We start from the raw sequence: 27,370 nt of genomic DNA, 5'->3' as shown, positions 1-27,370 counted from the left end.
AGTGCTTTTGCACAGGGTGTTATGATAGGTAGACTTTATAGCAGTGTTTATACACAGGGTGTTATGGTAGGTAGACTTTACAGCAGTGCTTTAATACATGATTTTATGGTAGAGAGACTTTATAGCAGTATTTATACACAGGGTTTTATGGTAGGTAGCGTTTACAGCAGTGTTTATACACAGGTTTTTATGGTAGGTAGAGTTTACAGCAGTGTTTATATGCATGGTTTTATGGTAGGTAGATTTTATGGTAGATAGGCCTTATAGCAGTGTTTGTACACAGGCTGTTATGGAAGGTATAGTTTATAGCAATGTTTATACACAGGGTGTTATAGTAGGTAGACCTTACAGCAGTGTTTATACACAGAGAGTTATGGTAGGTATACTTTACAGCAGTGTTTATACACAGGGTGTTATGGAAGGTATACTATACAGCTGTGATTATACACAGGGTGTTATGGTAGGTAGACCTTATAGCAGTGTTTATACAGAGGGTGTTATGGTAGGTAGACTTTATAGCAGTGTTTCTACACAGGGAGTTATGGTAGGTAGACCTTAAAGCAGTGTTTATACACAGTGTGTTATGGTAGGTAGACCTTATAGCAGTGTTTATACACAGGGAGTTATGGTAGGTGTACTTTGCAGCAGTGTTTATACACAGGGTGTTATGGTAGGTATACTTTACAGCAGTGTTTATACACAGAGAGTTATGGTAGGTAGACCTTATAGCAGTGTTTATACAGAGGGTGTTATGGTAGTTAGACCTTATAGCAATGTTTATACAGATGGTGTTATGGTAGGTAGACTTTATAGCAGTGTTTCTACACAGGGAGTTATGGTAGGTAGACCTTATAGCAGTGTTTATACACAGGGTGTTATGGCAGGTAGACCTTATAGCAGTGTTTATACAGAGGGTGTTATGGTAGGTAGACTTTATAGCAGTGTTTCTACACAGGGAGTTATGGTAGGTAGACCTTATAGCAGTGTTTATACACAGGGTGTTATGGTAGGTAGACCTTATAGCAGTGTTTATACACAGGGAGTTATGGTAGGTGTACTTTTTAGCAGTGATTATACACAGGGTGTTATGGTAGGTATACTTTACAGCAGTGTTTATACACAGAGAGTTATGGTAGGTAGACCTTATAGCAGTGTTTATACAGAGGGTGTTATGGTAGGTAGACCTTATAGCAGTTTTTATACAGATGGTGTTATGTTAGGTAGACTTTATAGCAGTGTTTCTACACAGGGAGTTATGGTAGGTAGACCTTATAGCAGTGTTTATACACAGGGAGTTATGGTAGGTGTACTTTGCAGCGGTGTTTATACACAGGGTGTTATAGTAGGTATACTTTACAGCAGTGTTTATACACAGGGAGTTATGATAGGTAGACCTTATAGCAGGGTTTATACAGTGGGTGTTATGGTAGGTAGACTTTATAGCAGTGTTTCTACACACAGAGTTATGGTAGGTAGACCTTATAGCAGTGTTTATACACAGGGTGTTATGGTAGGTAGACCTTATAGCAGTGTTTATACACAGGTAGTTATGGTAGGTGTACTTTACAGCAGTGTTTATACACAGGGTTTTATGGTAGGTATACTTTACAGCAGTGGTTTAACACATGGTTTTATGGCAGTGTTTCTACAAAGGGAGTTATGGTAGGTGGACCTTATAGCAGTGTTTATACACAGAGTTATATGGTAGGTAGACCTTATATCAGTGTTTATACACAGAGTTCTATGGTAGTTAGACCTTATAGCAGTGTTTATACACAGAGTTCTATGGTAGGTAGACCTTATAGCAGTGTTTATACACAGGGTTTTATGGTAGGTAGACCTTATAGCAGTGTTTATACACAGGGAGTTATGGTAGGTGTACTTTGCAGCAGTGTTTATACACAGTGTGTTATGGTAGGCATACTTTACAGCAGTGGTTTAACACATGATTTTATGGCAGTGTTTCTACAAAGGGAGTTATGGTAGGTGGACCTTATAGCAGTGTTTATACACTGACTTCTATGGTAAGTAGACCTTATAGCAGTGTTTATACACAGAGTTATATGGTAGGTAGACCTTATAGCAGTGTTTATACACAGAGTTATATGGTAGGTAGACCTTATAGCAGTGTTTATACACAGAGTTATATGGTAGGTAGACCTTATAGCAGTGTTTATACACAGAGTTCTATGGTAGGTAGACCTTATAGCAGTGTTTATACACAGAGTTCTATGGTAGGTAGACCTTATAGCAGTGTTTATACACAGAGTTATATGGTAAGAAGACCTTATAGCAGTGTTTATACACAGGGTGTTATGGTAAGAAGACCTTATAGCAGTATTTATACACAGGGTGTTATGGTAAGAAGACCTTATAGCAGTATTTATACACAGGGTGTTATGGTAAGAAGACCTTATAGCAGTGTTTATACACAGGGTGTTATGGTAAGAAGACCTTATAGCAGTGTTTATACACAGGGTGTTATGGTAAGAAGACCTTATAGCAGTGTTTATACACAGGGTGTTATGGTAAGAAGACCTTATAGCAGTGTTTATACACAGGGTGTTATGGTAAGAAGACCTTATAGCAGTGTTTATACACAGAGTTATATGGTAAGAAGACCTTATAGCAGTGTTTATACACAGGGTGTTATGGTAAGAAGACTTGTTTACAGTGTTTTTACACAGAGAAGGAGACGGTTGAGTGTTGCAGAACTTACTGTCAGAGGCAGTAGGTGGAATTATGGCTGTGGTTGTGGTCACTGTAGTAAGCTGTTCAGGTTTGTGAATGCTCGCTCTGACACCATCTAGTGCTTGATTGAGGCTCTGCAGTTGTACTTGATCCAGCTCCGCACGCTGAGATGCTGTAACCATGGCGGCATTTTCAGGACCAAGATTTGCAATCTGTTCTGGTGACAGCACCTTAACAAACATTTAATTATATCATTATCTGGTGCACTTTACTATCTCATACACCCCAGTAACACCCAGGCAGTGAGATGCTTGCTAACCAAAGGAACAATTATTATTGCAGATGCTAATTTTGTCAACACATTTAATTGTAGGAGCACATCTGCAATCTGTATTTTTATCCCCAAAGTTTGTGAAAAAAAATTAACACATTTTTTAATATGATCGATATGATAATATGATTAATATGATATGTGCCAAAACGTTGGCATGAAATATATCAAAATCGTACTTTGAGATGTCTACTAAAAAAAATATATATAGTTTTGACAGATAAATAAAAAAAAAAAACAAGGCTCTATTTCTGTTTAAATGGTGTGATAGCAAAAATGCTTAAAGGGACAGTCTACACCAATATTTTTATTGTTTTAAAAGATAGATAATCCCTTTATTACCCATAACCAACACAGTTATATTAATATACTTTTTACCTCTGTGATTACCTTGTATCTAAGCTTCTGCTGACAGCCCCGTGATCACATGACTTTTTATTTATTATCTATTGACTTGCATTTTAGCCAATTAGTGCAGTGTCAGCCACAATCCACAGGCATGAGCACAATGTTATCTATATGGCCCACATGAACTAGCAGTATCCTGTTGTGAAAAGCAAATAAAAAAAGCATGTGATAAGAGGCTGTCTGTAGTGGCTTAGAAACTTAGAAGTTTAAATGTTATTAAGTATATTAATCTAGCAATGTTGGTGTGCAAAGCTGGGGAATGGGTAGTAATGGAGTTATCTAACCTTTTAAACAATAACAATTCTGGTGTAGACTGTCCCTTTAAAATGCTCTGGTCTTTTGTGCAAGTTTTTCTCTGAAATTCCCGGTCCTTAAAGGGTTAAACAGCCACTGGCATACATTTTTCATAAGTGTCCATCCTTTAAGGGACATGAAACCCAACATTTTTGTTTCATGATTCAGATAAAGAATACAATTTTAAAAAAAAGTTTCCATTTTGTTTCTATGATCAGATTTACTTTGTTCTTTTGTTATTCTTTGTTGAAGAGATATCTAGATAGGTATTTTACACATGTCTATAGCACTACATGACAGGAAATAGTGCTGCCATCTAGTGCTCTTGCTAATGTATAACATTGTTGTAAAATGGCTGACATATAGTGCTGCCATCTAGTGCTCCTGCTAATGTATAACATTGTTATAAAACTGCCGCCATCTAGTGCTCTTGCTAATGTATAACATTGTTATAAAACTGCTGCCATCTAGTGTTCTTGCTAATGTATAACATTGTTATAAAACTGCCGCCATCTAGTGCTCTTGCTAATGTATAACATTGTTATAAAACTGCTGCCATCTAGTGCTCTTGCTAATGTATAACATTGTTATAAAACTGCTGCCATCTAGTGCTCCTGCTAATGTATAACATTGTTATTAAACTGCTGCCATCTAGTGCTCTTGCTAATGTATAACATTATTATAAAACTGCTGCCATCTAGTGCTCCTGCTAATGTATAACATTGTTATAAAACTGCTGCCATCTAGTGCTCTTGCTAATGTATAACATTGTTCTAAAACTGCTGCCATCTAGTGCTCTTGCTAATGTATACCATTGTTATAAAACTGCTGCCATCTAGTGCTCTTGCTAATGTATAACATTGTTATAAAACTGCTGCCATCTAGCGCTCTTGCTAATGTATAACATTATTATAAAACTGCTGCCATCTAGTGCTCTTGCTAATGTATAATATTATTATAAAACTGCTGCTATCTAGTGCTCTTGCTCATGTATAATATTGTTATAAAACTGCTGCCATCTAGTGCTCTTGCTCATGTATAACATTGTTGTAAAATGGCTGACATATAGTGCTCTTGCTAATGTATAACATTGTTATATAACTGCTGCCATCTAGTGCTCTTGCTAATGTATAACATTGTTATAAAACTGCTGCCATCTAGTGCTCTTGCTAATGTATAACATTGTTATAAAACTGCTGCCATCTAGTGCTCTTGCTAATGTATAACATTGTTATATAACTGCTGCCATCTAGTGCTCTTGCTAATGTATAACATTGTTGTAAAATGGCTGACATATAGTGCTGCAGACCCGAGAACACTCCTGCATTTACCTTCCTGCTTTTCAAAAAAAGATATCAAGAAAACAAAGAAGATTGGATAATAGAAGTCAAATGGAAAGTTGTTTAAAATTGTATGTTATATCTAAATCAAGGGGGGGGGGTTAAGTCCCTTTAAAGGGATAGTAAACACCAAAACTGTTACTGTTTAAAAAGATAGATAATCCCTTTATATACCATTCCCCAGTTTTGCATAACCAACACTGTTATAAAAATATACTTTTTACCTCTGTAATTACCTCGTACCTAAGCTTCTGCTGACTGCCTCTTTATCTTAGATCTTTTGACAGACTTTCAGATTTCAGGCAATTAGTGCTGACTCTTAAATAACTTCACATGCGTGAGCACAAAGTTATCTATATGAAACACATGAACTAACACCCTCTAGCTGTGAAAAACTGTCAAGATTAAAGGTGGCCTTCAAGGGCTTAGAAATTAGCATATGAGCCTTCCTAGTATTAGCCTTCAACTAAAAATAACACAAGAACAAAGCAAATTTGATTATAAAAGTAAATTAGAATTTTTTTTAAAATGACATGCCCTATCTGAATCATGAAACTTTAATTTGGACTTTACTATCCCTTTAAAGCGGCAATATGGCAACCCAACTGTATGGACATTGCTTACTGGCTGATAACAGCAAAATAATACATATTAAAATGCTCTCGTTTAGAAGCAACACAAAACAAACAAACAATGAATTTAAAGGAACAATAAACACCCTGTAATTACAAGAGATATTTGTTGCGTTGCTATAGAATAACATAACAGTTACGTCTAAACATTTTTTTAAAAACAAATTAACTTCTTATTTTCTGCAATTGTTTTTCAACAGTCATGGCCACTATGTTAGTTTAAAGTGAATTATTTTGCAGTTGTTATCTGCTGAAGTCAATTATTAAAATGTATGTAGCAGAGTTAGCCTTGAGATATCTGCAGCGTTAATTTCCAACAGAGAGAATTAAAACATCCTCAAATGTTCAGAGCTAAAATGAAATGGGGACAACATAAATAAAGAATATTGCAAAGTTGTTTTGTTACTCATAACTATACATTTTATTTAAATATTTCACAATGTCTATTGTCCCTTTAAAAATATGCTTGCCCCAGCTCTCATTTGTCCCCCACTAACCTTCTGCTTTGCAAACATTACTGTTGCAAATGAAGTCACTTATTACTGAAGTGAAAAGTAACTTTACCTTAAAAGTCTGGTCAGGAATTAATTTAATTGCAGAAGGCTGAATATAAGGCATCAACTCCGGGCGAATTGCTTTTAAATCCTTTGTGCTGAGACCAGCTTAAAAAAAAATAAAAAAATAGTGAAAAAATATATCACAGTAGAAGCCCTGATTACCAGAGAAATATGTATTTAAACTGTAATGGTGCTATGTAGCCAAGATGAATGTTATACACTTAAAATACTTGTTTGTCAATGCCACTAACCTAAGTGACCTTAAAAATAAATAATTTCCAATCTTGCAGAAGAAATTATCCTTCTTTTTAAATCAAAGCAGTTGAATGCGTAACATTTTTTGACAACATATAGTTATAGTCTCATTTATAGTCATGTTACCTGTAATGTATCCAATATCTTTTAAAATAAATGTTGTCCACATTTCAGATTTTCCAAAAATCATTTCTGTTTTTCTTTTAAATGCCTGGAGAATAGTTTGATTGCATGGCAGGGTGCCTATGCGTGAGAGAGCCGTGCTGCGAGAGACAAAGCGACAACAAGTCACGGAATGTTTTTTACGGATTAGGAGAGAACTGAATAATTTATGGCAAAACTGATAAACTTTATTTGATGTACATTTAAGTTAAAAAGGAACATTCTTACAAAGAATAAAAAAAAATGAATAAGCTGATGTTGGTATTTTATCCTTAAAGGAACTTTAATTTGTAAATAAATGTTTAAATAATTTATTATGTCTAAACAAAAATTAGCCTGTGAATAATATTTTTTTTTAAATTGTTATAAATATTGAAAAAAAAAACTGTATGTGTAACGTATTAGGGCTCGTTTCCATTGAGCCGTAATTCTGTTTGCGTGCGCTCGCCAACCAATAAATATGCTGTCGGAAGCAATTTAGTCTATCGACTGTTTCCAATGGCGCATTATACCTCAATATCTTTGCGTCCCATAGAAAGTAATAGAAGCCGTTAATCAATAAATTATACCAGGTTTCCAATGAAAGCGTAAACAGTTAATACACTGTCGGAGGCTCTCGATACATTGAGAAATATTACACCCAGCACAACTAGGTGTAAAAGAGGAAAATTGTGCTTTTTGAGACCTATTTTCTATTGAAATTATAAAACTTGCAAATAATGCAAGTGTTTTAATGTAGAAATAAATTGTTATACGTAATATTTATTGTTGTATATTATATTTCATGTATAGGAATAGTTGAACTTATATTCTAATAGAAATATCAGTACTGTATATATTTAAATATAATAATATATGCAAGAACATATCTACAGAATTCAAACTAGACCTATGCCTAGGGCAGCAATACATATTACTTATATTTATGAAGTGGTAAATATAATTATATTAAAAAATAGTATTTGATTATTAAAAATGTGGATAAGTGTATCTTTATTTTTCTTGAGAGGTGATCACAGGTAAGGAACATGGACGTTAAATGTAAATTCTATAGCGTAAGGTCGGGTTACCTTAGCAACTAAATGATTTTCAAGAAATCCAACGTCAGATGGAAGCGTTAACACAACGTTAACTTATGGCTACACGAAAAGAGCGACTGTACGCAATGCGCAAAATATTTCAATGGAAACCTGGTGCTAAAATGGAGCCGTAAATTACTTTTAGCTGTCGGCCACTTCTTTAGCTTACGGCTCTATTTTTAGTGACTCAATGGAAGCGAGCCCTTAATTTCTAGAAAGTACTTTCGTTTTTATATAAGCTCAGCAAATGTAGATTTGCATATTTAAAATGTTCTGCTGAGGAGTGTGTAAACAATGGCTATGTTGCATATTGAAATGTTAAAGTAACTAAATAAAGGGTTAGGCAAGTCAAAATTAAACTCAATTCAGAGTCATTTTAGGACACTTTTTAACTTGACTTCTGTTATCAAATGCCTCCTGTTTTCTTGGTTACAGTAGAGAAGATAAGAAACTCACACTTAAAGGGATAGGAAAGTCACAATTAAACTTGCATGATTCAGATAGGGCAGGTCATTTTAAGACACTTGAAAATTCCCTTCTGTTTTCAAATGTGCTTCGTTCTCTTAGTATCCCTTGTTGAAAAATAGTATGCACATATCCTACACTAGTGGGAGCTGCTGCTAATTGGTGCCTACACACATTTGTCTCTTGTGATTGGCTAACTAGGGGCGAGATTTCATATGCGGCATTGCCCGCAAAAGCCAGCGTCGGCTGTTTTTAGTTGGATATTGCATATGACATCTAAATGCGGCACTTATATTTCACCTGTCGCCCAGTATTGTAACTCCCATAAATTAACATAGAACCAATGTCGTAAGCTGGTGTCACATATTCAGCGCAAGGATTTAAGCAACAAAAATGGAGACATTTTACTCCAAATTCACCTCACATAGGCAGGCGCAACAAGCCTTGCTCTGAATATTTAAGTACCATAACTCCCTAGAAACACTAACAAACACCTAACGCATGCGCAATATGTACCTCTCAACCGCCATCCCCCCACCGCAATAACTAAATAAAATGTATTAACCCCTAATCCACCAACCCTCCCATCGCAAAGTATCTAATTACACTATTAACCCCTAAACCACCACCCACCCACCGCAATAACTAAATAAAAGTATTAACCCCTAATCCGCCACTCACCCACAACCCAAATAACCTAATTAAAGTATAAACTCCTAAACCACCAACCCCCACAACGCAAACTACCTAATTACATTATTAACCCCTAAACCGCCAATGCCCCACAATCAATCTAATCACTAAGCCCCCTAACCTAACACCCCCTAACTTAACCCCAAATAAACTACCATTACCAAAAATAAAAAAAAATAATTAGCAAAATAAAAATATCCTTGCTTCTTATTAAAATAAAAAAACCTACATTACAGTAAAAATAAAAGAGAAACCTAAGATTACAAATAAAAAATAAAATCTAATATTACAAAAAATAAATAAATCTAAGATTACAAAAAAATAAACAATTTTTAAAATAAAAAAAATAAAACCTAATCTAATACCACTATAAAAACAAAAAAGCCACCCCAAAATAAAAACACCCTCTAATCCAACAATAAACTACCAAAAGCCCGTAAAATGGCCTTTTGTAGGGCATTGCCCTAAAGTTTAACAGCTTTTTTACTTTAAAAAATACAAATGACCCCCTAACAGTAAACCCCCCCACCCAACCCCCCAAAATAAAAAAGACCTAACGCCAAAAAAATCTAATCTACCCATTGCCCCTAAAGGGGCATTTGTATTGACATTGCCCTTAAAAGCTCTTTAGTGCCCATTAAAAATAAAAAAAATCCCTAATAAAAAAAAAAAACCCAGAAAACTAACTCTAACCCCAAAATAGGTACTCACTATTCCTGAAGTCCAGCGGCAAAGGTTTTTTTTCCAGGCGGCTCCATCTTCATCCAGGGACATCTTCTTTCTTCATCGGGCGCGAAGGTGGCGCAGAGCAGGACATCCAATATAAAACGGGTACCTTGCATTAAATTTTCAGTGTGCGGCAACGAACGCATGAAGAGGATCCTCCACGCTGGATGTCTCCTTTCCTACCTCGCGCCGCCTCCGCGCCGCCTTCGCTCCGGATGAAGAAAGAAGATGTCCCCGCGCTGGATGAAGATGGAGCTGCCTGCAAGAAGACCTTCACCGCTGGACTTCAGGAATGGTGAGTACCTATTTCGGTGTTAGAGTTAGTTTTTTTTTTGGGGGGGGGGTTGGGTGTTTTTTTTTTTTAGATTAGGGCTTTTTTATTTTAATGGGCAGTTAAAGAGCTGATTGCCCTTTTAAGGGCAATGCCCATACAAATGCCCCTTTAGAGGCAATGGAAAGCTTAGTTTTTTTTAGGGTAGGTCTTTTTTATTTTAGGGGGTTGGGTTGGTGGGGGGTCTTACTGTTAGAGGTTAATTTGTAGGTTTTATTTAGGTTAAAGTGTTGATTGCTTCAGGGCAATGCCCTACAAAAGGCCCTTTTAAGGGCTATTGGTAGTTTAGTGTTAGATAAGGTTTTTTTTATTTTGTGGTGGCTTTTTTGTTTTTATAGGGCTATAAAATGCAATAAAAAAACAACACAGTAATATAGTCATTGTTTGATATAAAAATAACTTTACTATTCCTTTAGATGCATGCAGTGTGAATGATTGCACATGCCCCACAAGGAGCGAAGTGTACACCCAGCCTTGTCCATACCTCTGAAACAAAAACAGCCAGTGCCTTAGTTTCATGAAATACTGTCTTCATTTAACAGAACATTTACCTGAACTCAGAAGTTTCTATATGGAGGATCTTCTGAGGGTCAGCGGCACAGAGACTTCCTGCCAGTGCTGTTAATTCGTAACTCCTCAGGTCACTTGCTGACTTGAAAGAATCATTGAGGAACCCAGTCAGAATGGCCTTGGCCTGTAAAAATACACAAACAAGTAGCAACACAATAACAAGTAATACAGTAACAAGTAACACACTAACTAGTAACAAGTAACACACTAACATGTAACAACACAATAACTAGTAACACACTAACAAGTAACACACTAACAAGTAACAACACAGTAACAAGTAACACACTAACTAGTAACACACTAACTAGTAACAACACAGTAATAAGTAACACACTAACTAGTAACACACTTATAAGTAACACACTACCAATTAACACACTAACATGTAAAAACACAATAACAAGTAACACACTAACAAGTAACAACACACTAACTAGTAACACACTAACTAGTAACATAATAACAAGTAACACACTAACAAGTAACAACACACTAACTAGTAACACACTAACTAGTAACATAATAACAAGTAACACACTAACTAGTAACGCAATAACAAGTAACACACTAACAAGTAACAACACACTAACTAGTAACACACTAACTAGTAACATAATAACAAGTAACACACTAACAAGTAACAACACACTAACTAGTAATACACTAACTAGTAACACACTAACTAGTAACATAATAACAAGTAACACACTAACTAGTAATGCAATAACAAGTAACACACTAACAAGTAACAACAAACTAACTAGTAACACACTAACTAGTAACATAATAACAAGTAACACACTAACAATTAACAACACACTAACTAGTAACACACTAACTAGTAACGCACTAACTAGTAACGCAATAACAAGTAACACACTAACAAGTAGCACACAGTAACAAGTAGCACACAGTAACAAGTAACACACTAACAAGTAACACACAGTAACAAGTAACACACTAACGAGTAACACAGTAACAAGTAACACACTAACAAGTAACACTCAGTAACAAGTAACACACTAACTAGTAACACAGTAACAAGTAACACACTAACAACTAACACACAGTAACAAGTAACACACTAACAAGTAACACACAGTAACAAGTAACAGCACAGTAACAAGTAACACACTAACAAGTAACACACAGTAACAAGTAACAGCACAGTAACAAGTAACACACTAACAAGTAACACTGTAACAAGTAACAACACAGTAACAAGTAACACACACTAACAAGTAACACTGGATCACCGAAAAGGAACAGGTCACTTTTCTTAGTTGTAAATCCAATTTAATAGCGCCATTTCTAGAAATTTTGCCTAGAGTCCAGCTGCACCCCATTTGTTTCAGAATTTCTCCTGATCATAGGTAATCCTAATTTTGCCCCGGGCCTTTCAAATATAATTTTCAGACATTGGCAGAGTAAAGGTCTAAGAGCTTGTTTCCATTGAGCCGTTAAAAATGGAGCCATAAGCTACCGAAGTGGCCAACAGCTAAAAGTAATTTACGGCTCCATTTTAGTACCAGGTTTCCATTTAAATATTTTGCGCATTGCGTGCAGTCGCTCTTTTCGTGTAGCCGTAAGTTAACGTTGTGTTAATGCTTCCATCTGACGTTGAATTTCTTGAAAATCAATTCATTGCTAAGGTAACCCGACCTTACGCTACAGAATTTACATTTAACGTCCGTGCTCCTTACCTGTGATCACCTCTCAAGAAAAATAAAGATACACTTACTTATAATACATATTTTTAACAATAATCCAATACTATTTTTTAATATAATTATATTTACCACTTCATAAATATAATTAATATGTATTGCTGCCCTAGGCATAGGTCTAGTTTGAATTCTGTATATATGTTCTTGCATATATTATTATATTTAAATATATACTGATATTTCTATTAGAATATAAGTTCACCTATTCCTATACATGAGACAACAATAAATATTACTTATAACAATTTATTTCTACATTAAAACACTTGCATTATTTGCAAGTTTTATCATTTCAATAGAAAATAGGTCTCAAAAAGCATAATTTTCCTCTTTTACACCAAGTTGAGCTGGCTGTAATATTTCTCAATGTATTAACAGCCTCCGACAGTGTATTAACGGTTTGTGCTTTCATCGGAAGCCTAGTATAATTGATCGATTAACGGCTTCTATTACTTTCTATGGAACGCAAAGATTTTTTCGGCACCCGGAGTCCGGCTGCTGATATTGAGGTGTAACGCGCCATTGGAAACAGTTGATAAACGAAATTGCTTCCGACAGCATATTTATCGGTTTGCGAGCACACGCAAACCTAATTACGGCTCAATGGAAGCGAAGTTGGGTGAAACAAGTAATAAGATCTGATTTAGTCCTCGAAACATTCCCTGATCTCTGTAATAAATTTGGATTTTCTAAGAGAGACTTCCATGCTTATCTACAGCTTAGGCACTAAGGCACTAAACAGAAATGTGGTCTAGATTGGTCTCTGGGAGTTGTACCCAGTAGAATCAAATTATACCGAAATGGGGTACACTCCATTTCTTTGTTTAATTCTATACTGAATTGTTCCTCCTCTACTAATCAACTAGAATATTTAAAACTAAATGGACAAAACATTTCCCAAACATTAGCATTTAGGATATTTTAGATAGTTTTAAAACAACAGATAAACCTTGGGTTCTGACGACCTGGCGGGAGACTCGTTTAAAATTGATTTATTTAGCCTGTTTAACACCACATGATTTATCTAGATGGTACAAATCTAACATTTGTTGTTCAAGATGTAGTGCCAGCCACGCAGACATTTTTCACTAATTTTGGGACTGCCCTAAAATTGCTCAGTTTTGGGCAAAAATCATCTATTGGATGAATGCAGTATTATGCCTAGATTTCTCTAGTCGACCATATGATGGTTTTTTTCTAGTTAAATTTCAGGGTTTATATAAGAACTGTTATGGTATAACCCGGATATCAAGGGTTAATACCTGATGAAAGATGCCCTGAATACGGGATCAGCAACGCACAAACCCAGTTAATTCCCCCCAAACACGAGACCAAGCTCCATCTTGAGGGTAAAACAGAATGTATTTTATTGACGGCTATATGCCCAGTATTTAAGCAGGTCTCCCACCTGGTTGACACTCCCTAGGAGACCAGATGGGGGATTGGAAGAGTATAGTACATTAGATAGAGGGAAGACGCCCTTTTACAGGATACAATAGAATTACATTACTTAACCAAATAAACAATTAAACACAAGAAAACAATGGAGTCCTTCTTGGCACCTGGCAGTCTGATCTCTGGAGGTGATTAAACAAGGTGAACGCTTATCACTTAAACTTAATTACAGTAAACAATAGCTGATGTCAGGAAACCTGTCTTCAGAAAATAGTTTCTCAAAACTGAACAAAGTTAACCCTTCCAGTACTGACAGAGGGGTCTGTCATAAGAACTTTAGCCTAATCAACACAATAGTATTTCTAGCTTGTAACCTTAATTTAAGAATCTGGAAAGCTCATTTGGTTCCTAAGTTCATAGATCTTAAACAAGCCCTGATTACGCAATGCACGTCAGAGTAGTATAGATTACAGAACCCTAGCGACACGCAATTGGCTGTGTACTTTAAAAAAACAGGCAGGGCTTATCTATACCCTCCCTGAGACAGCACAAACTCAACTTGTGAAACCATTGCTAAACTCAGCTTACGTCCAACTGAATATATACCCTGGGCATTTTCCCAACTCGTGGTTAGGTTAATAAAGGATATCCCTGATTGCTTGTCCTTCCCCCCCCCCCTCTCTATCTCTCCCCCCCCCCCCACACACACTTTTTATGTTGTCTTTTGAATAGATTATTATTTATCAATACCGATAGTTTTCGGTATAGTTCTTGGGTAATGAATGAACGGCCCAATATGCTGGTTATTTTTTGCTTCCCACCTCTTTAGTTTACTTAGCTGTATTTGCTTTATACTTGTTGTTTTCTTATGATGTAATTTTTCTTTCACCTTAGAATATTTGAATTTATAGAATAAAAGACGGAATTTCTTAATATAAGTTTAAACACCAACATCTTGGATACTAGAAGATCAATATATATGATCCTGTTTTTGGTTTACCCATATACAATCTGTAGTTTTATATTTTATTTGTCCTATGTGACGCCAATCATGTTCTGTATCCACTGTTGGTTCTAAATAAAGGATTAAAAAAAAACAACAAGTAACACACTAAAAAGTAAAACACTAACAAGTAACACACTAACTAGTGACACACTAACAAGTAACACACTAACAAGCAACACAATAACAAGTAACACACTAACTAGCAACACAATAACAACACAATAACAAGTAACACAATAACAAGTAATACAACAACAAGTAACACACTAACAAGTAACACAATAACCAGTAACACACTAACAAGTGACACAGTAACAAGTAACAATACACTAACAAGTGACACAGTAACAAGTAACAACACAGTAACAAGTAACACACTAACAAGTGACACAGTAACACACCAACAAGTGACACAGTAACAAGTAACAAGATAGAAGATGCCGCCTAGATGAAGACTTCTGCCCGTCTGGAGGACCACTTCTGCCCATCTGGAGGACCACTTCTGCCGGCTTCGTGGAGGACTTCGGCCCGGTTGGTGAAGACTTCTCAAGGTAGGGTGATCTTCAGATGTTAGTGTTAGGTTTTTTTTTAAGGGGGGATTGGGTGGGTTTTAGAGTAGGGTTGGTTGTGTGGGTGGTGGGTTTTAATGTTGGGGGGTTGTAATTTTTTTTACAGGTAAAAGAGCTGATTACTTTGGGGCAATGCCCTGCAAAAGGCCCTTTTAAGGGCTATTTGTAATTTAGTGTAGGGTAGGGCTTTTTTTTTATTTTGGGGGGCTTTTTTATTTTGTTAGGGGGATTAGATTAGGTGTAATTAGTTTAAAAATCTTGTAATTATTTTATTATTTTCTGTAATTTAGTGTGATTTTTTTTGTACTTTAGATAAAAAAAAAATAATTATATTTAATTGTATTTAGTTTAGGGAATTTAATTATAGTGTAGTGTTAGGTGTAATTGTAAATTAGGTTAGGTTTTATTTTACAGGTATATTTGTCTCTATTTTAACTAGGAAGTTATTAAATAGTTAATAACTATTTAATAACTATTGTACCTAGTTAAAATAAATACAAACTTTCCTGTAAAATAAATATAAACCCTAAGCTAGCTACAATGTAACTATTAGTTATATTGTAGCTATCTTAGGGTTTATTTTATAGGTAAGTATTTAGTTTTAAATAGGAATAATTTAGTTAATGATAGTAATATTTATTTAGATATATTTAAATTATATTTAAGTTAGGGGTGTTAGGGTTAGACTTAGGTTTAGGGGTTAATACATTTAATATAGTGGCGGCGACGTTGGGGGTGGCAGATTAGGGGTTAATAAATGTAGGTAGGTGGCGGCGGTGTGGGGGGGAGCAGATTAGGGGTTAATAAATATAATGTAGGTGGTGGCGGTGTAGGGGGCGGCAGATTAGGGGTTAATAAGTATAATGTAGGTGGTGGTGGGCTCCGGGAGTGGCAGTTTTAGGCCGAATAGCAGCGAGATCGATGACTGTTAGTTAACAACAGTCTGCTGCTCATCGCACCGTACTTGGTGCGCAGCTTTTTGACAGCTTTTTTGGTAACTTTGGAGAGCGTATTCAGGTCCGCGGCAACATGACTTTTGTGTGTAACCACTTCAAAAGGGTTAAATACATAGGGCAAAATATTTTATTTTAAAGATATGATCCTTTAAGTTTATTGTGCAAAAGTGTTTTTATTGCTGGTTGTTCTTTGTATATTTTAGCTAAACACCCCTTGAACATTGAGTTGTAGTCGCTGAGTCTTATTATATTTTTGGGTACATTTTTTTACCTAAATAATTTGATTGATTAGGCTAGTGGGGTCCAGTAGAGCAGACAATGGGTACAGAGGGTACAGATGGGGCCAGGATAGGTCACTGCTGCACAAATAGTGGATCCTTGTAAAATGAAACTACATCAGTGGAAGGATTGACAACCATTCTGTAATTCCTGGGTTCTCCGGAAATGTAATAAAAAAAATGCATCTGTCTCCCGTATTATGTCCTCTACCTCTTAATTGTCTCCTGGGGCCCGAGAAAAAAGTTACAATTAAAAAACAAAAGAACTAAGTCCATCAGTTGGACATAGTTATTTTTCTATTTAATGGCTGTATGTTTTTTTAATGCGTCTTAAGTTCCCATGGTAAATACAAAGTGGCCACTGGCGACAGCAGACGGGAGCATGGGTGGTCAGTGGGCATGTCTGGGCGGTTTGTGGGCATGTCTGGGCAGTTTGTGGGCATGTCTGGGTGGTATATGGGAGGGGCTAAGGGAAATTCTGCAACTTATGGGACAGAGCTCAGAAATAGGGACTGTGCCTCTCACATAGGGACAGTTGAGTGGTCTGGGAATGACATTGTGTTACCAGTCTTTTTAGTGTATTTGCTTTTAACCTGTCTCATTGCAGTTGTGATGTGTGTTATACATAGACATCAGTATATAAAGATGACTCATTTTTCACTAAACTGAAAATGACTTCCCTACAAAAACATGTTTTAATAAGCATAGATAAAAAAACAGTGTACATTATTTATTTTGCCCTTTTTACAGTAATTTTCATTGAAAACTGTGCTCTTTGTGGTACACAGTGAACAGAGACATGCTCATTTACATCTTATCTGTGATTGGCCACAGCAAAGCAGACTAGTAAACACACTCAAAAGGGTTTCTAAGAGCATTTCTCTGGACTACACTGGCTTGTTATTGCCAATATAGTATTTGTTGGAGCATGTCATTTTACCACTCGTAACCCTGCAACCCTATGTGTTTAACCCCCACAAAGTGGTTAAACACATAGTTAAAGTACCACTTGGCACTTGCAAAGCACTGCAGGTCCCAAGCAGAAACTATCATTGATCCAATCAGCAGCACATGTTGCATGACCCAGCTATGTAGCTAAAGCTGCTGATTCAATCAATAGCAGTTTCCACTACCAGCTCTCTGCAGCTCCATAGCAGTATCTATGTGTTTAATTTCTTTTCAGAGGTGAAATACATTGCATTGCTAAATGTTCATACTATCTGGTAAGATTATTTTTTTTACTGCAGAGCTTTAATGGAAATAAATCAACTTGTAATTAAAATGAAAAATTAACATACCAGTCAAGTATGAAAACAATTGGAATACATTAAAACATTACTGTAATTGTTTTTCAACAATCTAAAATAAACATATATTTTAGCACATAATCATAAAACAGCACTCAACATAGAATAAGATGTGCCTCCAAACAGCACTCTTAAAGGGATACTGAACCCAAATTTTTTCTTTCGTGATTCAGATCATGCAATTTTAAGCAACTTTCTTAAAAAGGTGTCTATAAATAAAGGTGACACTGTATCTATCCATCATTTTCATTTTGCGAGTCTAAGATAGGATTTTACTAGAAATGGTAAATCCCGATTTGGAAATATAGATGTATCTATGAAAATATTTCTAATTCTTATTGCAGATATTTTTTGATAAAATTGAGGCATTGGTAATATGACAATATGAGAAGAATTTGTTTGCAGGAGGAACCCAGTCGTTTTGAGCCCAATTTGTAGCAGTGGATGTATTTTGTTTAAATCAATATGGTAAGATATGGTTTAGGCATACAAATGTATAGATGTGTTAATTGATGTGAGAAAATAATGGGTATCAGCTAATAAATTGAACAGCCTGGGAGTCAATGATCAGTCCTGTTGAGGCCCTGAGTTTCGCAGTGCATGACATGACGAAACGCACGTCGACTGCAGGCTGCTGTTTTGAATCTCTGACCTGACTACAACCGCTGTGTACTGTGTGCAACTGGGAAATGGCGACAGTTGAGAAGTGAAAAGTCTGTGGATCGCACAGTGTACGTTTGAATGGCAGGATCTTGATTTATGGCATCATTCCACTACTTTGGAAGCTACCATTAGCCATGAGGCTCTGAATACATAACAAGAGCTAGCGGTGATAAGCATAAGTGGTGGTCATCTCCCATACAACGATTCAGTTCAAGGCTAAAGTTGCTTGTATTCAGGAAAGACATTCCTACACTTTACCAATTCTGGGTTTGATACACTTCCCCTTTAATATCGTATGTGGTGTGCAGGTTTGAATTTTGATTAGTAAAGCCTGCACATAAAACTGTGTTACAAGGTTTGACGTTTTAACACATACAATAGAGGACGCTCTTACCTCGGATCGTATGTGATTCAATACCCTTTCATGTCTGCAGGGTTAATATATAGAGCTGTTCTAACCATGATCTATTTAGTCTTTTGCATTCTGTATATACTAGAATGTGTTTAGAATAATGTGCTCTTTGTTATCCTAACAGATTATACTATTTTAAGGGATCCCTTGTTAATGTGTAGCGATATGTTGAGTTATTCTCCTGTTGGGAACTATTTACATCTTTCTTATATAACAATAACTTGATTGCTGTTTTTCACTGCATAATTTGTGGCTCTGGCGATTTTTCTTGATGTGTGCTCTCTTTTTCTCTGGGTACTTACTGGAATAGCAACAAAAAAATTTTTGCAAAGCTATTTGAGTCAGGAGTCAGACTGATCAGACAATCTCTCTAATATAATTGTAATATATATATAGAAGGCCGAAACGATCGTCTGGGTCGTCTGGGGTTGTTGTTTCTCTTGTTCAGAGAAGAATTGCCTGGTATTTCGGTGCTGGACTGTCATTGGGCAGGGTCAGACTGATATGCTACAGGAGATTTTTTCTCTGTGAAGGGGCATAGTGTGCTAAAAGAGTATGCACCCTGAGTGGCACCCAAAAATGAACAGGCACGGAAGTTTTTCCAGCTTTTGTTCTGTCTCAGCTAAGTGCATCTCTCTCTCTTTATATATATATATATATATACTGTATATATGTGTGTGTGTGTGTGTATATATATATATATATTTATATATGAAAAGAACATTTTCCTTCTATGTGAAGAACATAGGAATTTAAAGTATTCCTAACTCACTTTTCATGCAGCTGGTCTAACTTGCAAGCAATAGCAGGTTTTTTTACAGTGCATTCCTAGAAGTCTATGGGCAGACGATTTAGAGCGCTAATGGTATTCGAAGTCCTGAAGTTAACGCGTATCGGTCTTTCGCTCTTGTGCTAACTTTTTACTTTCAATTTATAATACTCATGTTAACCCGAGCAGGATACATTTTTACTTTGAGCGCAGTTAGCTCTTGAGTGAAAAAGTTATTAAGTGCACCACTTGTAATCTGGCCCATAGTAGAGGCTTTTAAGGTCTGCAGTGTACACTTTCAATTCTCAAAATAAAGGAAAACCCACAATTCCCAATCTGAGAATTAGAAAACCCACAATTTTCATTACTAAATTACATTAAAAGGAGCAAAATAAATAGTGAAATTATATTGGCTTTTTTTCTGCACATAAGTAAACATTTTATATTACAATCAATATAAAAACACAAACTGACCTGGGTATAATTCCATTCCGACTGTTGACCAAGTATAGAAACAGCATCTATAGATCTTAGATCCAAATCTTCAATCTCACGGTCACTCAGAGCTGTGACAATGCGGCCAAGTGATGCAAGATGGTACGTTTTCCAGTCCGACAGTGTTCCCCATAACTTTTATTGTTACAAAAAGACACAAACTACATTTATTTAACAAATATACTCATGGACTTGGTAATCTTTGTCACTGAATTAGTCAAATGCTGTACAATTCAAGTTTTCTAAGAAACCTAGTGTTTTTTATTTGGTAACATTTGGAATCAGATAACCCTCTGCTTATCTCCTTGTCTTCTAAACAGAGCTACAAGCAGATTGCTACTCATTATATGGCAGCCTAGTGTTTAAAGGTTTAGAACGATTGAAACTGAAATATACACAGGTTCATTTAAATGTTAAATAGAAACATTTTTTCAGTATAGTTCCATTAGCAAAAATGATTCTAGTTAAAGTTATAACTGTTTTTAAGGAGCATATGCACATATGCTGTTAGTATCCTGTGCACCAGCATTCAAACACCACACCTTAACAGAGAGTCAGCCTTGGCTTTTATGGCACAATTTAAGTCTTTACTGACGTAATACACACCACCATCAGCTCCAGTCACACGTAGCATATGTGCATATGCCACTAAAATGATAATAAATACAGATTTTTGCTTATAAAATATATTGTGTTTCTAGTAGCTTTTAGCTATTACCAGTTAGTCACATTGGTCACAATTGTAATATAAACAAATTATGAACTTTTTCTGTATATTTGACATCCGTTATTAAATATAACAAATTATTAAAATTGTAATTTGATTATTCATATATCTACATTCAAATGTTGATTCTAATAAACTGCTATATATGTCAATGGCCATCAATATTGAAATGTAATATTTTTATGAATACATTACAATGGCAGAATGGATGTCAAATTAGACATTTGGGGGCGATTTATCATCGGTCTGTCTGACATGATCCGCTTAGCGGATCATGTCCGACAGACATCCATGAATGCCGACAGTGTATATCATTGCACATGCAGTTCTGGTGAACTGCTTGTGCAATGCCGCCCCCTGCAGATTTGCAGCACAACGGCCGCTAGCCGGATCGGGTGGATTGATGTCCGCAGCCTCATAGCAGACGGACCAGTTATGGAGCAGCGGTCTTTAGACCCCTGCTTCATAACTGCTGTTTTCGGCGAGCCTGAAGGCTTGCACAGATACAGGGGCATCAAGCTCCATTCGGAGCTTGATAGTTCTGCGCCTTGATCCACAGTGACTTTACCATAATGCTATTTTGGATATCATACTGAGTAGAAGATATTATGATTGAAGAATTCAAGAATGCAAAACTAGATGTGTCCAGGCTATTAGACCTTCCAGCTCTCTCCGTGCTGCTAGTAGATACAGGAAAATAAGGAAGAACAGAGGGGCGCCTCATGTGTGGTATCATCAGATGTATAAGGATACAAATCACAATCAAGCCAAATGGATACTCACATATTCCAGAAGCACACCTATGTGCTAGTAGGTACAGGCTGTAGATTTAGACAGGTGTAACAGCTCACCCACAATAGAATTTGTTCCTTTGTGCTGCAGTACTGGGTAAAGTAGAACACAAAGACAGGCACTAAATGTGCAGATCAGTACAATTGTATTCAAATAAATTCCCAAATGGGTACTCACATTTAGGCTGAGCACACAAATGTGCTGGTAGGAGCAGGCTGGCAGATTAGGGAGAGGTGTGTCAGCTCACCCCATACACAGATATCCAAAGTAAGCTGTTATTCAGGGGTATGCAGATTTGTGCCGTTTGTTTCTCATATATGATTTAAGATGGCAGGCAGGTAAGATGTATCCACTCAATAGAATTTTTTCCATAAAAAGTGTATTTATTAAAAACAAAATTTAAAAACAACACAGCAGTGCTATAAAAGTGGACCAGGGGTATTACAATGACCCCCTAAAAATGCAACGCGTTTCTCAGTTTTAAAACCGTTTCCTCAGGCATCTGAAGAAACGGTTTTAAAACCGAGAAACGCGTTGCATCTTACCTGCCTGCCATCTTGATTCATATATGAGAAACAAACGGCACACATCTGCATACCCCTGAATAACAGCTTACTTTGGATATCTGTGTATGGGGCAGGTATAGGCAAGGTGTCCGTACACGGACACTGGTGTCCGTGACTGGCCCTTGCAGTTTCCGCCGCCCATTTTGCTGTGGGGAGGGAGGAGTAAGACAGATGAATACTGGTCTTGACTCCTCCTTAACACACGCGGCGCCAAGTTTTGCAGGGTTGTGGCCACTCCCACATGATGCCGCTTAGTACCAGAAAATGACTCTGAGTGAGACAGAGAGAGAGGGAAGATTCAAGAAGCAAGCTGCCACTGTGTCCCTGGAGCTTTATATGCAAAGGTAAAGCACTTTAACCAGCACCTGAGGTTTATTATAAGTAATATTTAAATAGAAAGAAAAGATATAGTAAGGTTGTGAATCATAACCTTAGTATATCTTTTCTTTCTGATTAAATATTAGGAAAGGGAAAATATTTAGTGTGAATAAAATTAGTGGCTTGTCAAGAGACTGCTAGCAATATTGGGTGATAAGTTATGGAATAAATAAGGCCTTAGTGAAATACTGGATGTGTATCTTCTGCATCAGTATAATAACACCCAGCTCTATACAACAGAAGTGACACTGGCACATGGGTATAGCCAGAAAAGGACTGGTTATAGGATCAGTGGTATCTGCATCAGTATAATAACACCCAGCACTATATAATGGGTCAGTGGTATCTGCATCAGTATAATAACACCCAGCACTATATAATGACACAGTAGTGACACCGGCACATGCGTATAGCCAGAGGAGGGCTGGTTATAGAATCAGTGGTATCTGCATCAGTATAATAACACCCAGCACTATATAATGACACAATAGTGACACTGGCACATGGGTATAGCCAGAGGAGGGCTGGTTATAGGATCAGTGGTATCTGCATCAGTATAATAACTCCCAGCACTATATAATGACACAGTAGTGACACTGGCACATGCGTATAGCCAGACAAGGGCTGGTTATAGGGTCAGTGGTATCTGCATCAGTATAATAACATCCAGCACTATATAATGACACAGTAGTGACACTGGCACATGCGTATAGCCAGAGGAGGGCTGGTTATAGGGTCAGTGGTATCTGCATCAGTATAATAACACCCAGCACTATATAATGGGTCAGTGGTATCTGCATCAGTATAATAACACCCAGCACTATATAATGGGTCAGTGGTATCTGCATCAGTATAATAACACCCAGCACTATATAATGACACAATAGTGACACTGGCACATGGGTATAGCCAGAGGAGGGCTGGTTATAGGATCAGTGGTATCTGCATCAGTATAATAACTCCCACCACTATATAATGACACAGTAGTGACACTGGCACATGCGTATAGCCAGACAAGGGCTGGTTATAGGATCAGTGGTATCTGCATCAGTATAATAACTCCCAGCACTATATAATGACACAGTAGTGACACTGGCACATGGGTATAGCCAGAGGAGGGCTGGTTATAGGGTCAGTGGTATCTGCATCAGTATAATAACTCCCACCACTATATAATGACACAGTAGTGACACTGGCACATGCGTATAGCCAGACAAGGGCTGGTTATAGGATCAGTGGTATCTGTATCAGTATAATAACACCCAGCACTATATAATGACACAGTAGTGACACTGGCACATGCGTATAGCCAGATAAGGGCTGGTTATAGGGTCAGTGGTATCTGCATCAGTATAATAACACTCAGCACTATATAATGACACAGTAGTGACACTGGCACATGGGTATAGCCAGACAAGGGCTGGTTATAGGGTCAGTGGTATCTGCATCAGTATAATAACACCCAGCACTATATAATGACACAGTAGTGACACTGGCACATGGGTATAGCCAGACAAGGGCTGGTTATAGGATCAGTGGTATCTGCATCAGTATAATAACACCAAGCACTATACAAAGACACAGTAGTGACACTGGCACATGCGTATAGCCAGAGGAGGGCTGGTTATAGGGTCAGTGGTATCTGCATCAGTATAATAACACCCAGCGCTATATAATGACACAGTAGTGACACTGGCACATGGGTATAGCCAGACAAGGGCTGGTTATAGGATCAGTGGTATCTGCATCAGTATAATAACACCAAGCACTATACAAAGACACAGTAGTGACACTGGCACATGGGTATAGCCAGACAAGGGCTGGTTATAGGATCAGTGGTATCTGCATCCGTATAATAAAATTTAGCTCTATAAAATAATAGTTTTAATTGTAAATGTACCTTGGTGTCCTTCACTAAAGGTCTTTACTTTAGAAAATGTCCGCCACAGCCTTGGCTCGTGCCTATCCCTGGTATGGGGTGAGCTGACACACCTCTCCCTAATCTGCCAGCCTGCTCCTACCAGCACATTTGTGTGCTCAGCCTAAATGTGAGCACCCATTTGGGAATTTATTTGAATACAATTGTACTCTGAATGATCTGCGCATGTAGTGCCTGTCTTTGTGTTCTACTTTACCCAGTACTGCAGCACAAAGGAACAAATTCTGTTGTGGGTGAGCTGTTACACCTGTCTAAATCTACAGCCTGTACCTACTAGCACATAGGTGTGCTTCTGGAATATGTGAGTATCCATTTGGCTTGATTGTGATTTGTATCCTTATACATCTGATGATACCACACATGAGGCGCCCCTCTGTTCTTCCTTATTTTCCATAGTTAACCCGGACGAATTGGTGAGGAGGAGGCAACACCTTTACTTTTGGAATTAAAGAGGGCTTTTTCTTTTATATTTGATTGTTAAAGGAGACAATATTTTTACACATTATTGTCACCTTTAGGTTATTCTGTGCATATATTATACATTTATATATAATATTGCATTGTTTAAAAATATATTTATGTATATTAACATTTTACTGTTACCTTGAGGATAACCTACTATATATACAGGTATACATATACTCAATTGTGGTATTGATATAAGAATTAGGATTCACACTGTTGCTTACATATTTGATTTGCTTGCTCTTTTACTAGCGCCCCCTCCCTGTGACTAGGATATATTATTATTAGTAGATACAGGAGACTGCCACATTCTCCAATACAGGTCTCCCGGTGTTCTGAAAGAAGTTGTCTACCATAGGAATGTGTGTACCACGTCACTTCCAGTGACGTGTAATCAGCTGTTGTAGGTTTGTGGCGCTCACTGAGCATGCGCAAGAGGCCCAAAGTCCTCCAAACAGCTGTTTAAGCCGACTTATTTGATAACAACAGGTCGCAGGATTCTATGGGCCGTGCCGCGCATGCGCACATGGCTCTACTCATCAGACAAGACCAATCAGATAATTTCAGTAACCCTTTTTTCCTATGTATTATCTGATCGGTCCGTTTGATTTGCCCACAACCATTCAAATCACCAAATTGTTCTACCGCAAGCCACCGACTTGCCGTGTCCGGGGGGGGGGGGGGTCTTGCACCAGGGCCCTCTGTTTATTAGGTCCGCCACTGGAGCCCTTTGCCATTAAGTAGATCAAAACATAAAAAAGCATATTTATGCAATAATCATATTTAATAAAGATTTTAACTATGTATTTACTGTATATATTTCACATTTGTTAATGCAAATATGCTATGTTGTTTGCTCGATGGGTGTTTTTTTACCAGCAATTTTTTTCTCTCCATTAACTCCTATGGGGAATGCTAAAAGACGATGGAGTTTGCGCGATCTCGGGTGTTAGTTTTATCTTCTACTTTTATTATCCATTGATTTCTATGGGGGAATACATGCATGCACACAGGAAATTGGAATTTTCACACTATTTGGGTTAATGCAATCGCAAAATAATTTTTTTTGCTACTTGTAATACGTACGCAACCAGACAAGCGCAAAAAGCTTAACTCTAGCTGAGTTTTTACGATTGCGAAAAAAAAATACTGCACCATTTGTAATCTAGCCCTTTATAAGGAAGGATCTAATGAAAAAGTGAAGAATATTGTCAGAGTCTGAGAAACCAGTGTTTAGGGACATCATAAACCTAGGCTATGATTAAGGCAGCATTTTAGCCAAACAGCATAAGATCTGAGCTTCTCTACCTTGGTTCTACCTTTTTGTATGTTTTTATATTCCATGTGTGTATTTAATAAAGATGGAATTAACGTGACTTTTACATGTTTTAAAATCAGGTCCGGAATCTAAGCAATATTTTAGATGGACTTTAACTAATCACTTCTAACAAAGATGCTCTGTAACTTACTTTTTTATCTAGCCGTGCCATTCTTATACTTCGCACTCCGGCTGCCCACTTTAAAACTCATATTTGTTTGTGAGCTAATTTTTTTTGTAACTTTAAAAGTTACAGCACATTTTTATTATAAGTAATCAATTAAAAAAAGATTCCGGACCTGATTTTAAAATATGTCAAGTTTACCATCAGTCTAAGGTTTGGTTCTGGACTCAGCTACAAATCACTGGTTGTAACATCACAATTTTGTCCTGGGAATAAGTATTATTCAAAAAGCTAGGAGGTGGTTGGCAAAAGGGGAATTTTAGAACTAGTTTACAGAAAGATTATGAGGCCCATTTATCAAGCTCTGAATGGAGTTTGAGGGCTCGTGTTTCTGGCAAGTCTTCAGATCTAAAGACCGCTGCTCCATAACCCTGTCCGCCTGCTCTGAGCAGGCGGACAGGAATCACCACAATTCAACCCGATCGAGTACGATCGGGTTGATTGACACCTCCCTGCTGGCGGCCGATTGGCCGCGAGTCTGCAGGGGGCAGCGTTGCACCACCAGCTCTTGTGAGCTGTTGGTGCAATGCTGAATACGGCAAGCATATTGCTCTCCGCATTAAGCAATGTCTGTTGGACCTGATCCGCACTGTTGGATCAGGTCTGACAGACATTTGATAATTCGGCCTCTATGTGTTATGTGGAAGAAGAAATGAGAGTCAGTGGTAGATGGTAAAATAGATAAGCACAGTTTAGAAACAGGCCCGGCTCAAGATATTATGCTGCTTGGGTCCAAGAATACAATTACACCCCCCCCCCCCCCAGTAGTATCATTACTGATTAACGTATTAATCTACAAGCCTGGCCGCTGACCTTACTAAGCCTGCCTACCTGTATGCAACCAATGCTTATGTACAATTGCGCACTAAGTGGGAAGGAAGTTAGGA

The 27,370-nt window shown here is 37.2% G+C and overlaps 1 protein-coding gene across 1 annotated transcript in view; it reads right to left on the bottom strand.

Moving 5' to 3' along the window:
* The window catches only part of OTOA (otoancorin), a 132,696-nt gene that overhangs the window by 6,650 nt on the left and 98,676 nt on the right, over positions 1-27,370 (bottom strand). The window contains exons 23-27 of the mRNA XM_053694260.1: positions 20,094-20,249; positions 10,516-10,658; positions 6,635-6,771; positions 6,261-6,358; positions 2,673-2,921 (exon numbers count right to left, since the gene is read on the bottom strand). Of these exons, the coding sequence (XP_053550235.1) occupies positions 2,673-2,921; positions 6,261-6,358; positions 6,635-6,771; positions 10,516-10,658; positions 20,094-20,249 (783 nt within the window). The remainder of the gene's footprint in view (positions 1-2,672; positions 2,922-6,260; positions 6,359-6,634; positions 6,772-10,515; positions 10,659-20,093; positions 20,250-27,370) is intronic.

The sequence above is a fragment of the Bombina bombina genome, chromosome 11, assembly GCF_027579735.1.
Source record: "Bombina bombina isolate aBomBom1 chromosome 11, aBomBom1.pri, whole genome shotgun sequence".
NCBI classification, from domain to species: domain Eukaryota; kingdom Metazoa; phylum Chordata; class Amphibia; order Anura; family Bombinatoridae; genus Bombina; species Bombina bombina.
This window is presented reverse-complemented; position numbering and strand designations above follow the sequence as displayed.